The sequence below is a fragment of the Macrobrachium rosenbergii genome, chromosome 3 (assembly GCF_040412425.1).
Source record: "Macrobrachium rosenbergii isolate ZJJX-2024 chromosome 3, ASM4041242v1, whole genome shotgun sequence".
Lineage (NCBI taxonomy): Eukaryota > Metazoa > Arthropoda > Malacostraca > Decapoda > Palaemonidae > Macrobrachium > Macrobrachium rosenbergii.
The window spans coordinates 76,886,921-76,902,470 of NC_089743.1; the positions used below are offsets into that span (position 1 = coordinate 76,886,921).

Genomic DNA, 15,550 nt, shown 5'->3' on the forward strand with positions numbered 1-15,550 from the left:
AACATTGGGGATTATTATATATATATATATATATATACATATATATATATATATATATATACGTATTGTATTCAGATTACATATGAAGTGGAGGAAATAACTGCAAAGATATGTTCAGGCTATCTAAACACTGTGAGCAGAATGTGAGCCCAGATTCTTGGTTTAGTTCCAGATTGACCATAAAATAATTTGAACCTACTACACTAAATAAAGGGTTCAGGCAAATAAAATAGTGTAATTGTTGGGGACCAGTATATGGACGCTTTGTATATTTAATCTTTACTGTATAATATATGGCTAAAATACCATTGTACATATGGTATAGGAAGCATATATATATATATATCGCCCCCTACCCCAGTCCAGAAGCATCCATAAAAGGGTCAGGCGAGAAACGCTCGGACTAAACTGGCCTGTATTCACACCGCCCGTTTTTTGATATGCCAATCTGGGTCATGAGTGCAGACCGCTCGTATATATTCCCCTTCGCCGCCACGTGGATCCCATCTGCCGCTCTGTATGCCCCCGTGTTACATTCCACGTGGCCTTAGAAGACTGCAAGGGGGATTTGTCTTCCAAACGCGAGCTGACACTAAATATATATTTTCATCATCCCAAGGGCGCCTTTTCCACCCCAATCTACGACTCTGAAGAAATACCTGGAGAGGGAGGCTACCATTTGTCCACGCTCCCACACGTGTTTCCTCGGGCAGAAGATGCTCTGTCATCCCTGCGTCAGCCTACAAATGTGGTAATACCCAAAACGAGTTGCTTAGTCACGATTACTTAGCCCTTGTGCATTTATTAATCTCTTGGCCTATAACTTTGTGTCCCTGATGCTCCTTGGTTCAATATAGGCCCACGTGTTCACAGCCTCCCTTGCTCTGAGTCACAAGTAACGCCTATGGGAAGTCCTTGGCGCCTCAGAGCACATAGTAATTCATATCCCTAAATTCCAGCATTAGATGTGTAACGGGTCCAAATATCGCTTCAGAAAGATGATCGTAGCAGAATTATCCTGGTCCGTTTCCCGGCATTCCCAAGCTCCCTTACAGGACTTCCTATAGTATATATATATATATTTCAGTTATATTTTCCTATTGACTGTGTATATCAGAATATAACTATTTTTATATCCATAGCATTTTACGTGACTTCCCTTTGAGAAAGAGCCCTGCTCCGTACCACTTATTTGTTTGTTTTTATATGTCCTGGGTATCTTACAAGGCCATTTTCGAGTAAAAGTAATAAATGTGGGATCATAAGATCCACCTGCACCAGGAAACATATAAAAATGGCGACCTGGCCAGTGATTCTCGTAATGATTGCATCCCCTCCCCCTTGTTGTTTGTGTTGCACTTGTGAAATCAGCACTATTAGCATCAGCTAAGCTGGATAAATAGACAGATTAAAAACCTTAAAAATTGCCAGAATCAATAGGCCAAGGAAATACTTGTAAGTAAAAATACATTTAGCGAAAACACCAGAAAACGAGTAGTCCTAGGAAGATTTTTTATAGTAGGGCGCATGTCAGAGGAAAACGAGGAGATTAATCTAAATTTAGCTTTAAAAGCCACTTTGCACGCGGGCTTGCAGATACAATTCAATTAAACCTTATTGACCTCTAACATGGTATATAAGTATACTTCCTCCTGTGGAAACGCTGTGATTTCAAACCGAATCCTTAGATAGGCGCGAGAAATCAGAATCGACTCCTCATCGAAATTAAGATTAGCATCGCTGACTCCATTTTACCCGGAGCATTCAAGCACTTTAGAAAAGAGCGAAAATTTGTAAAACATATATTGATAGGAACGCCATCGAAAAAAGGTCAACAACTAATGTTTACGAACCCCAGCCGGGAAGTCCTGGAATCATTATTTATTAAACAGACGGGTTAAGATAAACATTACGGCCTTGAAACGACCCATTATCCTAGCCCAGTTAGGAATGTTAAACATTTGTTTTATGATTTGTTCTGCTCTTACCAAAATTGTTTTGCATTATTTTGGTCTGACATTTTTTGTTTTTTCTTATTGTTTGTTTTTTTTGTGTTTATTTGTGCTTTTACTACGGTTGTGTAAAAGGTATTATATTTATTGAATTTGGATGGCAACCCACCTAATTGCCCTTGAGAATTTAACACTTTCCCATAAGTCAGTAAAACTAGCTTTTTATTATCAGACGTTGGAAATAAAGAATTCCCGTAGAGATATATTCTATTCTTGTCCCCACAACCCGCTAATGTATAGGTCCAATTTGGTGAGACCAATTCATTTTCAATATCAGTCCTATATATAAACCCATTGTCGGGTAATTATAAACCTAATATATATATCCATTATAGTCCCAGAGCAAGCCCGCCTCGTACCTTATAGACCCATCACAGCACCAATCGTCCCCAATCAGCCCGCTATAAGTCGAGACCAATCATCGCTAATTCATCGCCCCCAATAACCCGTTTTTGTTGGTAAATCGGGAGACCAAAACATTGTTATTATATCGTCCTATAATCAGCCCGCCCATCGGTAAATCGAGACCAATCACGCTATATTCCAATCTAGTCCCCAATCAACCCGTTTGTCGGGTAAACCGAGACCACTCATTTTTCAATTCATCGCCCCAATCAGCCCGCCTTGTCGAGAAAGAGAGACCCAGATATTCCTAATCTAGTCCCCAAAAGCCCGCCTGCATTGCATGGTCGTCCCCAATCAGCCAGAACGGTCAAACCGAGACTATCAGTCTTTATCCCCCTCTCAGCCCGCCTTTGTCCTGATGAAATTGGGAGACCAAAATGATTTGTCATAAAAAAGTCCCCAAATCGAGACCAATCAAAAAAAATCGGCTCCCAATCAGCCCGCCAATGTTGACCAAACCACAGACCAAGCGTTGTTTCATCGCCCCAAATGAAAATTGTAGGCACCTGAACTAATATCGGGACCTTTTCGCGATTCAATCGTCCCCTAAGTCAGCCCGCTTGTCGTAAACCGAGACCATTTTGCTAATTTTTACCTAATCAGCCCGCCTGTCCGGGTAAATCGAGACCAAAACATATGCTAATTTATCGTCCCAGATAAACCCGTTTTGTCGGGTATTCGAGACCAATATATATTCCAATCATCGTCCCCAAATCAAACCTGTTCACCGGTAAACCGTGAGACCAATATCTATAATTCATCGTCCCCAATCAGCCTGCCTCTCCACGTGTAAATCGGAGACCAATATATCGCAACTTTGTCCCAAGTCAGCCCATTTTGTCGAGACCAATCATTGGAGACCAATAGCCCGCTCCGGATGAATCGAGACCAATCATCTAATAAGCCCGCCTTTTGCTAAATTGGGAGACCAAATTAATTCCCTCGTAATCAGCTTACTGCCCGGTAAAACCGGGAGACCAATCATACGTCCTTGAAAAAGGGGTTCAAGATTAGTACACAGAATCTGGGAAATTAAATTTAGTGTTACCAGCGTCCTCTCACCTGAAAATGTCGATCTCAGCAGAGCCATTCAAGTTCTATCATGTCCTAAAGAAACCTGGCCTTCCGGGAGAGAACTAAGAAGTGGATACAGGAGAGATGGATTCAAGGCAGAACGAACAGGCTCAGGAGAGAAAGAAGAAGCAGAAAGACAGGCTCAGGAGAAACGAGAGAAGAGAAAGACAGGCAGAGAACGAGCAGCAGAGGGTGACAGGCTGGCTTAGGAGAGATATGAAGATAGAGACAGGAACGGTGATGCAGAAAGACTGGCCATAGGAGAAAAAAAATCCTTAGGGAAGAAAGGACAAGCACTTCCCATGAACTTCAAAAGCAGGAAACAGAGTGGCCTTATTTACAACCACCTAACCCCCAGGGATGAGTGCCTAAAGCCAGGCTATCGCCTTTGTATGCCAAAGTGGACTTGAGGCCGAGCCTGAGGGGTGGCCTGACAGTGCCGAGACAGTTTTAAAGGCCTGCCCTGAGTGCAGCTGAACCTCCCTGGTGTTGGGCAAGTTCCTGGAGGAAGGCCCTATTGCAATCACAGAACTGGCCTCCCAATGCCAGAGGAGCAGAAAATTGGAGGTCAGGTTAGACTATCGCTAAGAGCATTCAATAACCACTGAACGCTGGAGGAACGCTACAGGGCAATGAAGGGAAGTAATCATTTATGGGCAGACTGGGCCAGACAGTCCGAGCGTGCGCCGGCCAAATGGTTCGAGTCCGGGGGTACACGAGGACAACGAGGCAATGAACAAATACAGATAAAGAACTTGAACTTTTTCTTTACACCCTGCCGGCCTGCTACGCATTTTCCAGAAGAAGCAACTTTTAGTGGAATAGCAATGTCTCCCATCTTCTATGGGACACCCATCACCCCAATTTTTTTATCTGAAGCGAAAATTACAACCCGCCTAGAAGTGGGTGCCCTCCAAGAATGGACAATCATTTAGAAGTTGAATGCAATTACAGGTTCTGAAAAAGATCAGGCATGCCGTCTTGCAATGCCAAAGTAAACAACCATTTGTTTTTCTCCTGGATTCCCACTAATAAAGTTCTCGCCTACTGTCGGTACAGTCGGGAGCATTTTAGCTAAACCTTGTTCACTGCAAGGCTTAACCACTTTCCTCATACTCAAAATTGTTAGAAATAATAAGTCTGTTAAGTACCCAGAGCTGCCATGGAAGTAACGGAACAATTTATTCCCAACAGAAATATCCCATATATTTGGCACCTCCTCGAGAAGAGACACTCAGCACGCCAGGTCAAGGCATTTGACGACTCTGGCATTGAAAATAAACAGCTGAGGAAAGACAAAGTTCCCTCTGGAGCTATAATAGACCGAGTTGTCTCAAACCATTGAGGGCATTAACATTTTAAAATGATCCTCCCTAGTCCAAATGAGGTCTCCCGACCTTGAGCCAGAGTCGCTTCCGAAGGTCCACATTAAGGAGACTATGACGTTCCTGGGCCAAGACTTACGTCCCATTTGTAACCTCGACCATTCCGGGGTCCAAATTCCCCAATTTGTTGTCCATTATATGAATTAGTGCCCGCACGGCATCCTGTGCAGTGCCGAGGCCTCAGCCAGATTCCTTCAGGAGAAACTCGGTCCTTCAACTTTCTGCCAGTGCCCTTGAAGCGCAATGAGCAGTGCCAGTCTTGAATCCGTCCAGAGAGACGAGACCACTAATAATCGCTACCAGCGCCATGACACAATGTCAGTGCCCATGAGCACGCCTATCCCCTGCCTTTATCAGTAACAAGTAATTCTTGAAAAGTAGGCTCCCCAGGCACGGATTGCAAATGCTTAAGCGTAAACTGCATGCATTTGCTGACAGACAAAGAGTCTGCCGCTCGTGATTCCTCCTCGAGTTGAACTCCCATTAATCAACGAACTGTCGTAATGTCCGAGATGGCGAACAAAAATTCCTGGGTCGGTTGTCGCAGAGCTGACCCAGATGGCACTCCCTGAAGAATTTGGCCTAAAATTCCGATTCTTGAAGGACAACGAACCAAGGAGGAGAGGTTCAAGGGGATGGAGTTACCACGGTGGGGCGATCGCAGGTAATAACAAGGAGCCCCCGAAAAAATTCTGGCCCCCTTGCATTGGCATACCACCATCTTCATCTCTGGAACGTCTTGCCACCTTATCCAGGAGAGGATGTCAAGGCCTTTCCGCTATCTTGACAAGAGCATTTCCTTTGGAATTTATCCTATCCTTGGATGGCTATGACTTCATTACTTTTGTAAACCATCCTGTTGTTGAGAGGTTAATATATGGGATATCATCCCCTTGAAAAAGATTAATAATTTTATTTTGAAAGTAAGAGAGACAGAGTGAAGTGGCAAAGCTAAGGCCCGCCCTTGGCACATGGCAGGCGTGTGTCAGCTCTTCCTGAAGGGGTTCACTTTGTCTTTTTCCAGCCCTTTTTCTGAGAGTTAGTATGACCGCTGCCTGTTGGCGACGGAAGTTAGATTAAGAGGAAAAGGGGTATTAATAATTTCTGTTAGACTTTCATTTTCTCCTATTATTTACTTTTTCATTTAATCTTTTTTAGAATTAACGAATCTTGAGTCACAAGATGTTGCCTCTTGCGAGTTTTAATGTTACCTTTTTAATTCACAATTTTTCATGAATCAGTATGAAGTCAGAATGCTTGTTGTTCAGTGTAGTTTTTTATTTTATTTAGTTAATTAATTTTCCATGTGGAGAATTTTATCCGTGTCCAGTTTCTCATTTGTTTATCCTCCCATTCATGAGCGATTGTTCTATTTATAACTTACACCTGGAGTTGAAAGTGATGCAGACGTAAAAATTTAGCTTGTCTTGGTTAGCTTAATTAAAACTCATTTAATGGTCTCAATGGGCTCACAGCTCAACAACTCTGGCCCCTTCTGATAGCGCATGGCTGGAAATATTAGTTATGCTCGTCGAGGCGGTTATTCAGGAAAATAAATTGGAAAAGAAGAATAGAAAACATTATTAAAAAAATAAAGCAGGCTATTTTTAATACCAGCAGTGTATTGTCATATGCACGCTGCCTCTTCAGTACAACTAATCGCATGCCTGTAATTCCAGGATAGCAGTAAGTAATTATGATTTACATTTGTTTTCCTTTTAAATCCTCAGAAGTATGTTTTATTTGTTGTTGTTATTTGTAACTTTATAAGTATTCTTTGTTTATTTTCTTTGAGCGCCTTATTATCCCAGTAAAGTAAAACGAGCAAAGAGTGGGTAGAAACAGTACTTATAAGTATTTATATAGTATAATTAATTGTGCAAGTAAGGGTCCTTTTATTGTATATTCTAAATTGCCTCTGCCCCCACCAAACCTTCAGTTTGTTATTGATTAGTGTGGCATAGAGTTTTGCAAATAAGTAAAGTAACAGTTGTAGCAAAGCAGAAGATAGAGTAAAGTCGAACATTTTCTTCGCTCATTTTTTGTATATTATCGATATTTGCACCCGCTTATATATATGAATATCATCTTGCCAGAGCCGTAAAGATTGCGCCAAAACACAATTATGAAAGCGCTCTGCTTTTCCTTTGCTGCCGATGTTGGTTTGAACCTGTGAGAGATCGGTGAAAATACTGGTTCAGGTTAGTTTTAACCAGAAAATATAATTGTTGCCCTGGGACAAAAGCTTTGCATCGTTTTGGTACAGAAAGGAGAAAAACCATTTTCTTTGAGATAGCAAGCGTGACCTGGGTCAGGGCATCGCCCCCACCCCAGTCCAGAAGCAATAAAAGGTCAGGGCGAGAAAGCCCTTCCACACACCAGCCGCTAGTTAAAGCCGAGGTCAAGTGCAGACCTGGCCCCACCACTTCCTTTCCTCATCGCCATGTGATCCCATCGCCGCCCTTGCTCTGAATTCCAACCACGTACAGCAGACTGCAAGTGGGGATTGCAAGTCCCAAACACAAGCGGACATCAAATGTACCTTTCATCATCCCAAGGGCTTTTTTTCGCCCCAATCTACGACTTGAAGAAATACCTGGTGAGGGGAGGCTACCTTTTGTCCACGCCCACACGTGAACCCTGGCAGAAGACGCCGCTGGACGCCGATGTCAGCCTTACGCCCTACAAATGTGGTAATGTACCCAAAACGAGCTGCTAGTCACGTTACGCTCGCCCTTGAGCATTTATTAATCTCTGGGCCTATAACTTTGTATTCCCTGATGTCCTGGTTTAATCCCAGCCCACGTGTTCACTGCTTCTTTCCTCTGAGTCACAAAGCCTCGGGGAGTCCTTGGGCGCTCAGTGCACCCCAGTAATTCAACTAAATTCCAGCATTAGATTTGTAACCTGGGTCCAAACGTTTCAGAAAGACTATCGAGCAGAATTCCTTGGTCCGTTCCTGCATTCCTAAGCTCCCCCCCTCTGGAGGGACTTACGGCAGTAAATTTAACGGTTTTCAGTGCTAATTTCGATCTGTTTTATGAGAATATAACTATTTTTGTATCCACGTGTTTCACTCACTTCCTTGAGTAAAGAGCCGCCCTTGTACAACTCCTTTTTGCTTGTGTTTTATGTGTCCTGGGTATCAGCAAAAGGCCATTTTTAGAGTAAAGCACAAATGTGGAGTCATATGAACCACTGCACCAGGAAACATAAAAATAAAAATATCTTCTTAGAGGTCTGTGGCTGGTTCAAATCCTCAGCCGACTGGTCGGAGAGGTGGACACTTTGCTATCCGTAGACACCCCGGGATTATGTATGTAATCAACAGATAGGTTTGCTTAAAAGAAACGGGTGTTACAGACTAATACACACACAAACAAAGCCACTACATCATCCTCTAAAAACATAACAGACACCTCACATGTCTCGATTGTCGACCTGACCGCGCAACGACCCCTCGCTGCTGGGAGAACGGCCGCTGGTGACTGTTACAATACAGTACATGTACATACGCTACCGGGGTCTAAGCAATGACAGGCAGGGCAGCCGATCGAGACTACAAAGTCTACCCCAAAAGCCAAATCAAAGTCCTTCAAAAAGAAGGCATCATGCTTACCCCATACAAATGGGAAAAAAGCACGTCAAAAGAAGACGATATACATAAATATATAATGTATATATATATGATATATATATATACACCTATGTATATATTGTATATGTTTCTATATATATATATATATATATATATATATATATATATATATATATATATATATATATAAATTTGTGTAGTGGATGTATGTATTCATAATTACATATAAATGAATACACTGCATTTTGTTATTTGATGAACTATCATCCTTATTCATCATAAGTAAATAGTCAAATTATTTTCTGTCATTCTGAAATTGAAAAATCTGGGCTCATATTCTCTGATTTGGATACTCATATATCATGTATATTATATATATATATATAAATATATATATATATATATATATATATATATATATATATTTATATTTTTATATATACATATATATATATATATATATATGTATATATATATATATATATATATATATATATATATATTATATATATATATAGAGAGAGAGAGAGAGAGAGAGAGAGAGAGAGAGAGAGAGAGAGAGAGAGAAATGGCATATATTCCACAGACCTATCAATGTTACCATGCTTTTCGTTGAGGATATGATACAAGCATATAGCATTTTGCATAATTTTGTACTTATAGGTGGTGTGTAGATATGCTATTTCAGGCACTGCTGATAAACCTGTCTGAAGGAAATGTACCGAGAGGAAGCATATCGCTGCCTCTGCAAGAGATCAATTTGTAGTATAATGTAAAGAGTATAAACCTTAAGAACTTTATTAAAAATGTAGATTACTACGATTTTTTCATAGTTTTTATTATCAGAATTGCAGATAATTTCAAGTAGTTCCTCCCAACACATTTTCTTAACTATTTTTTCATAATCATCTGATCTCATGTTCCACATGGCTGGACGTTTTTCAACTTCATCAAAGAAAATGTCGGTGTCAAAGTGACTAGTCTCGATCTTGACGTGTGGCACAGACAAATCTGCGTGGTCCATATGAACAGACACTAGGAAACACTAGTATCTTGAACCATGCGGATGCCATGTGGTAGCTAGGGGAACTCAGTGCGGATGCCACAGCAGTTAACAAATCCGTGCGGTTGTGTATGTACACCCCTGTGCTCCGCCATTGACTTAGCATCCTCATGGACGGAACCGTGCGGATGCAACCTCTGTGTGTGAACAGGGCCTTACTGAAGGGAAGAAGTATGTGCTCTGGATGTGTTCTACGCTTCGAGTTTTTACCATGCAACGCTGGGTACATCAGCTATTTATATATATAAAAATGGTTGTATGTATGTGTGTATGTTCCAGCATAACTCTGAAACGTATGGAGCAATTTCAACCAGACTAGTTATAAATATGATTTGCTGTCTGGAAAAGAATACTGTGGGGGTAAGACATCACTAGCACCAAAGGGGCTGGGGGTGGGACGGGGGTGACATGTAAAAATAACTGAAAACGACTGATATTAGTGTCTAATCCATAGTTTTCGAGGTTGCCAAGATGAACAGTGACTCCTGACTAAGTCCAAGTTGAGCCCCGATAGGGGTGGGAGGGGGGGGGGTGAGAAGTTGTGAAAAATAAAATGTCACAAAATGACCGATATTAGTGTAGAATCAATAGTTTTCGGGGTCACTGAGATGAATAGTGACATTCCTAATGCGACTGAAGTCCGAGTTTAGTCGAATAAAATGGATAGAACTGTATAACCTGAAAATTTTTGGAAACGAATATAACTCGGTGTTGGTAGAGCCTTCTGCAAATTTGTAGAAATAGAAAGTAGTCTGTATTTAAAGGAAGCTAACTCGGCAAGTCTTACGGTTTATCATCTTTCAGTGAATGTGACACTTGCAAAACCTATAAATAAAAATTCTTTGATATTACACTATAGATAGGTTTGATTCCTTTTCCTGTCTAATAGAAGGTTGGTATAAGTAAATATCCGGGTGTGTTCCACGTTTGTGTGTTTATGCATATGTATACAATATATAGGATACATTTTATACATATTTATAATATGCATGTATAAAATGTATCATATATATTGTATACACATGCATATATATGTGTATAGATATATTTCATGTGTATATTGTATATATACATACATATATATGTGTGTATGTGTGTAGGTTCATGAACAAATGATAAAGAAATATGAAGTCACAAAAACACTTATAGGTAACAGATATAACACACACACACACACACACACACACACACATATACATATATATATATATATATATATATATATATATATATATATATATATATATATATATATATATATACATATATATATATTGACATACATATACATATACATGGGTGTTTGAGTGTATTTCGCCACTATTCCGTTTTTACCACTAGAGGTGCGTCTAAGCGAAACGAAAGAGGACAACAATCATTGAAACTTTTAATTCGTATAATGACTAAGCGAACCTGGAAACGTAAGGCACTCATGTCCGTGACCTGTTTTACACCAAATAAATCACTTTCATTTTTGAGTGTATAGACACAAGTTTCACTCTCTTCTCAAGAAAAATTGACCGTTCTCGACAAAGAAATCTCTACACCTTACATCAGCGTCCTTCACATCGGTTATCTTATTTAGACGTTACCAATGTGAAGGATATTGATATACGGAAAAAGGTTGCTTTGTTGAGATGTTACTTTTATATTAAAGAACATTATTGCCATACATCTTTTTCCATTTAGAAGGGGTGGTTCAAGATGCTAGCCTTCCAGTTCTTAAGAAGTTTTTCGTGGGACGCCCAACTACTGGGTGCTGAAATCTCTGACTATGCCAACAGAAGCACAAATTGCTTTTAACAAACGTGCTGAACTGTCTGTTTTTCACAGTGATTATATATATATATATATATATATATATATATATATATATATATATATATATATATATATATATATATATGTATGTATGTATGTATATATATATATATATATATATATATATATGTATATATATATATATATATATATATATATATATATATATATATATATATATATATATATATATATATATACACATACTAAGTACACATACATATACACACACACATACAGGTACATACGTACGTACGTACGTAAGTACATACCTACACCCAAAAGTTTGCCAACTTGAAGGCAGTATAGCATCTGAAGAAAAAATGAGAGCTGTATTCACCTCATACAATTGTCGTTGAATTTGTTGTAGGAGGACAATGTAATGAGACCTCCGAAACATACTCCAGCTGAATAGAATATTTGTATTGCGGCATCGCCCCACACTTCCACCTCCCTGAGCCTCGTGACGTTGAATTTTAGAATGTAGAATTCTATTCCTTTGTAGGATCCTTCCAGTGTTATACCTGTGAAGAGCAGAATGCATTTTACTTATTTATATACATACAAGGGTATTCTGCAATAGTCCTTGTACATAATATTGGGTCTCCGGGAATCATACGCTCGACCTGAAGAAGACGAAGAAGATAGAGTAAGGATTTTGTATGTTCGCTAATTGTGTGCTTCAAAGCCTCCAGTAAACTCGTTCGAGTCCGGTGGAATGTCTGGAAACAGGAAGAAGTGTAGTGTTTTGATAAATTCAGAGCTTTATAAGCCCTTCTATTGCAACATATGCTTAGTAAAGGGAAATACAGTTTACACAATCTTCGTTGACTCCTGAATGCCTTAGTAGTAGAAGAAAAATGCATACCTAAATCAAGGTCGTTTAAAGATCGAAAGTTCGTCAAGACTGAGCAGAAGTTAAGAAAAATAAAATGAATATAAAAACAATTCTCGTAAGATACGAGATCCCAATTGCTCTTCAGTTCTAATCACAAGAAACCACTTTTAGTCCAAGTTTTTACAGCACTTCGTTCTGAACTGAATACGTGATGCTTCTAACAAACAAACAAGCTAGTTAAATGTATGAATGTGTGTGACTAAGCGCCGTGCAATTTGGCTCGAATTTCTTATGTGCAAACGAACCGAAAACGACCTCGTAGGAGGTAAAGATTGATTGATTGATTTTGTTCATGTAATTGTTCCAACTCAACGTCTGTGGTATTCAAAAATTAGGGAAAATATTGGGCCGTCATTAATTTGAGTGTCGTAACATTTGCAGAGAATAGGAAGTAAGGCCTTATTTTGATGAATTCATAAAGGATTAAGTTAATCAGAATAATATTTACATATCCCGGTTTTTGTGTATTCGTGTGATACTGTTATTAGTTGGGTTTTGTCTGCAGCATTTATATTTCGTCTTCCACTTTTTATAACCGCCATGTCAGAGTGAACAGCCTCTGATCTTTAATTTGTTATTTTTTCATTATGTGCATATTTAAAAAAATTCCAGTTGTATGATGGAAGTGATTCAGATTTCTCAGCAGTCAGTAAACTTATTGATGTATGATGTGACGTCTAATTAACGATTATAATATGCTGTAGTTTTAAAAAAATTGAAAGTAGTTGGAGAAAAATGTATTCAATCTGAAGAAACTAACCTCTGATAAAGAGGACGATAAGAATGACATATGGAAAAGTAGCAGTAAAGTAAACTACTTTTCCGAGACTCTTAATCCCCCTGAAGAGGCTGGCGCCGACCAGGACCCATGAGAGGGCCAGGTAACCCACCAACTCCCACTGCAGGACACCGAGGTCATCCCAGGTCTTGCCTGTGGCGCCTAGCACACGATTCCTGAAAGACGCAGGGCAAAAGTCACTCGAAATCTGGACATAAGATACATTTGCAGGCATGCATAGTTCTTTATTCAAATACTGCAAATGAATGATCAGGAAATCCAACGGGACATTCGTTCAATTAGAATGGTTTTTTCCTATCCAATTGGAGGTAAATAAAGAAAAAGGCAGAAAGAAATGTCATCTCAAAAGAAGCAACCAGTACTGGCAAAAGATATCAAGTTAACCGGAAGTGATGAAATCATATCACCGAAAAAAAGAATCTGAAGATTTCGATCAACTGTTTGGTACATTTTCCCTACATTTTGTTATCACTTTTCCAAAGGCTCACTCACAAAAAGAAGTCCTCGCTTGGAGAGATTTTGGAAACAACAGAACTAGCTGCTAAAGCTCCCTCGGTTGGATGGTGACAGTGGGTCAGGTTATGAGCGCCGAGATTAGCAACCCCGCAGTATTGGTCTACCGTCAGACATGTTTTGTTGTAGAAGAAGAGTGAATTATTCCGGCAGATAAGGGCTTCTTCCTCCGAGTAGCATTCTAGATTTGAAAATAGTAATAAGAATAGAGGGAAAAGTCTATTAAATTACATAAAACAGACAATAAAGGCAATAAACATCCACATTATTTACAGTCTTCAAAAGTAATGACTATATTTCCTGTATCATAAGGTTTTACAATTTCTGAGATTCACCCTTTAGTTAAGTAGGTATTTTTTAAGGCAAATTAAATTTAAGTCTTTTAATAACCATACTAGGAAGCCCAAATTGCTGAGTCTGTTGTCATTTTTCTTTGTCACACGACAGTGTCACATTTTAGACCTGTTATCAAGTATTTGTCATTATTATTAATATGTGTTACATACTCTAATATAGTATTATGCTATGCCTGTTCGCATCAGAACAACTCTCTGGGCACCATTTTATATTTGAGGCTGCATTCAAGAGTGGAAATTGTGTTCCCTTTGCTTCGACACAACCACAGTTCGCTACTACTGGGACTCCATCTCTATAGTGAATACCGTAACCACAATACATTTGGTAAATAATTGTACGTTAATGAATTCTTTTGAACAAAAGTAATGACAGCGGTTTATATTATTCGTCTGTCTAAATGAACAAGAGGAAACTATCGAGTGCAAATCTTGAATACTTTAAAGAAATATATAATGCCATTCTACTAATGGGATATACGTATTGTATTTATTTCTCATGATTAGTAGTCATCAGGTTTGTGTTTGATACAGGAAGTACAGTATTTACTGAATGTATGTATTTGTTTAAAGTATGTGAATTTAATGCTATTGGTTTCAGTTGCCATCCATGTAGGTGAATTAATGCAACAATCTTGACGCATGCTCAGTGTTTTTCACGCTCAGTTTGTAAGGTCGGTCTTGGTTTATACTGATTTACGAGAGACAATGCTGCATCCCAAAGTGCTAATGCTGGGATAAATCCACGTAACTGAATTGAACACAAATGCACCCGCAGACGTCGTCAGATTGCTCAGTTTGGTAGCTTTCTTGCCCTTAGTCTCCAAAGTTTGTGACCAACTGGTAAAAGGAAGCACTTGAAACAGATTGTGAGAAGAGAATGTTAAAAAAATGAATGTCTGTGTGAGGATAATACGATGGCAAATTGGAAACAAGAAATATGGAGTGGTTACCTTCCACAAGTATATTCTTTGACAAAGTGAGCTATGACAGGCAACGGAAATAAAGAGGTTTTGAATGGTAGAATAATTGAAGCAATGGAGGTAGAGAGAGAGTGTGTGTTTGTCAAAGTTGGATGTATGAAGTGATGCTCCAAGTGTCGAAAAATGGTTGCTGAATATTTGAAGAAAAGATGAAGTTTAGAAGAATTGTCTGCAAAGTGTATGCGGAATAAGGGGAAAGAGAAACATGTAGGTGAAGTTTTGGTATAACATTTCCCAAGAGAAATGATTATTCAAAATTGTTCTTGTAGAAAGACTGTAGGAAGTGTTTGGTCAAGGAGAAGCATATAGGCTAGTTCAGTGCTTCGAGGAGGATATAGAAAAGGGAACATTAGAAAATACGGTATTGATGTTGCATCAAGTGTTAAAACAGATGGCCATAAAAAATCAAGTAGGGTGAAGGACTTAAATTACTCAATCAAGTTATTTATCCTCAAAATGCATCCCTTCTAAAACTGCAGCGTAACAACAATACCATTATAACGATGTAACTAATAAGAATCCAGATGTGTTTGTGTTACTCTCACGCAACATTTAATATATATATAATATATATATATATATATATATATATATATATATATATATATATATATATATATATATATATATATTTATTATGTGTGTT

The 15,550-nt window shown here is 38.9% G+C and overlaps 1 protein-coding gene across 4 annotated transcripts in view; it reads right to left on the reverse strand.

Annotated features, from left to right (window-relative positions):
- Positions 1-15,550, reverse strand: part of LOC136825933 (sodium- and chloride-dependent glycine transporter 2-like) — a 55,368-nt gene that overhangs the window by 20,731 nt on the left and 19,087 nt on the right. For all 4 annotated transcript variants that reach the window (XM_067082803.1, XM_067082807.1, XM_067082816.1 and 1 more), the window contains exons 5-7: positions 13,548-13,749; positions 13,017-13,210; positions 11,699-11,882 (exon numbers count right to left, since the gene is read on the reverse strand). In XM_067082803.1, coding sequence (XP_066938904.1) covers positions 11,699-11,882; positions 13,017-13,210; positions 13,548-13,749 — 580 coding nt within the window. The remainder of the gene's footprint in view (positions 1-11,698; positions 11,883-13,016; positions 13,211-13,547; positions 13,750-15,550) is intronic.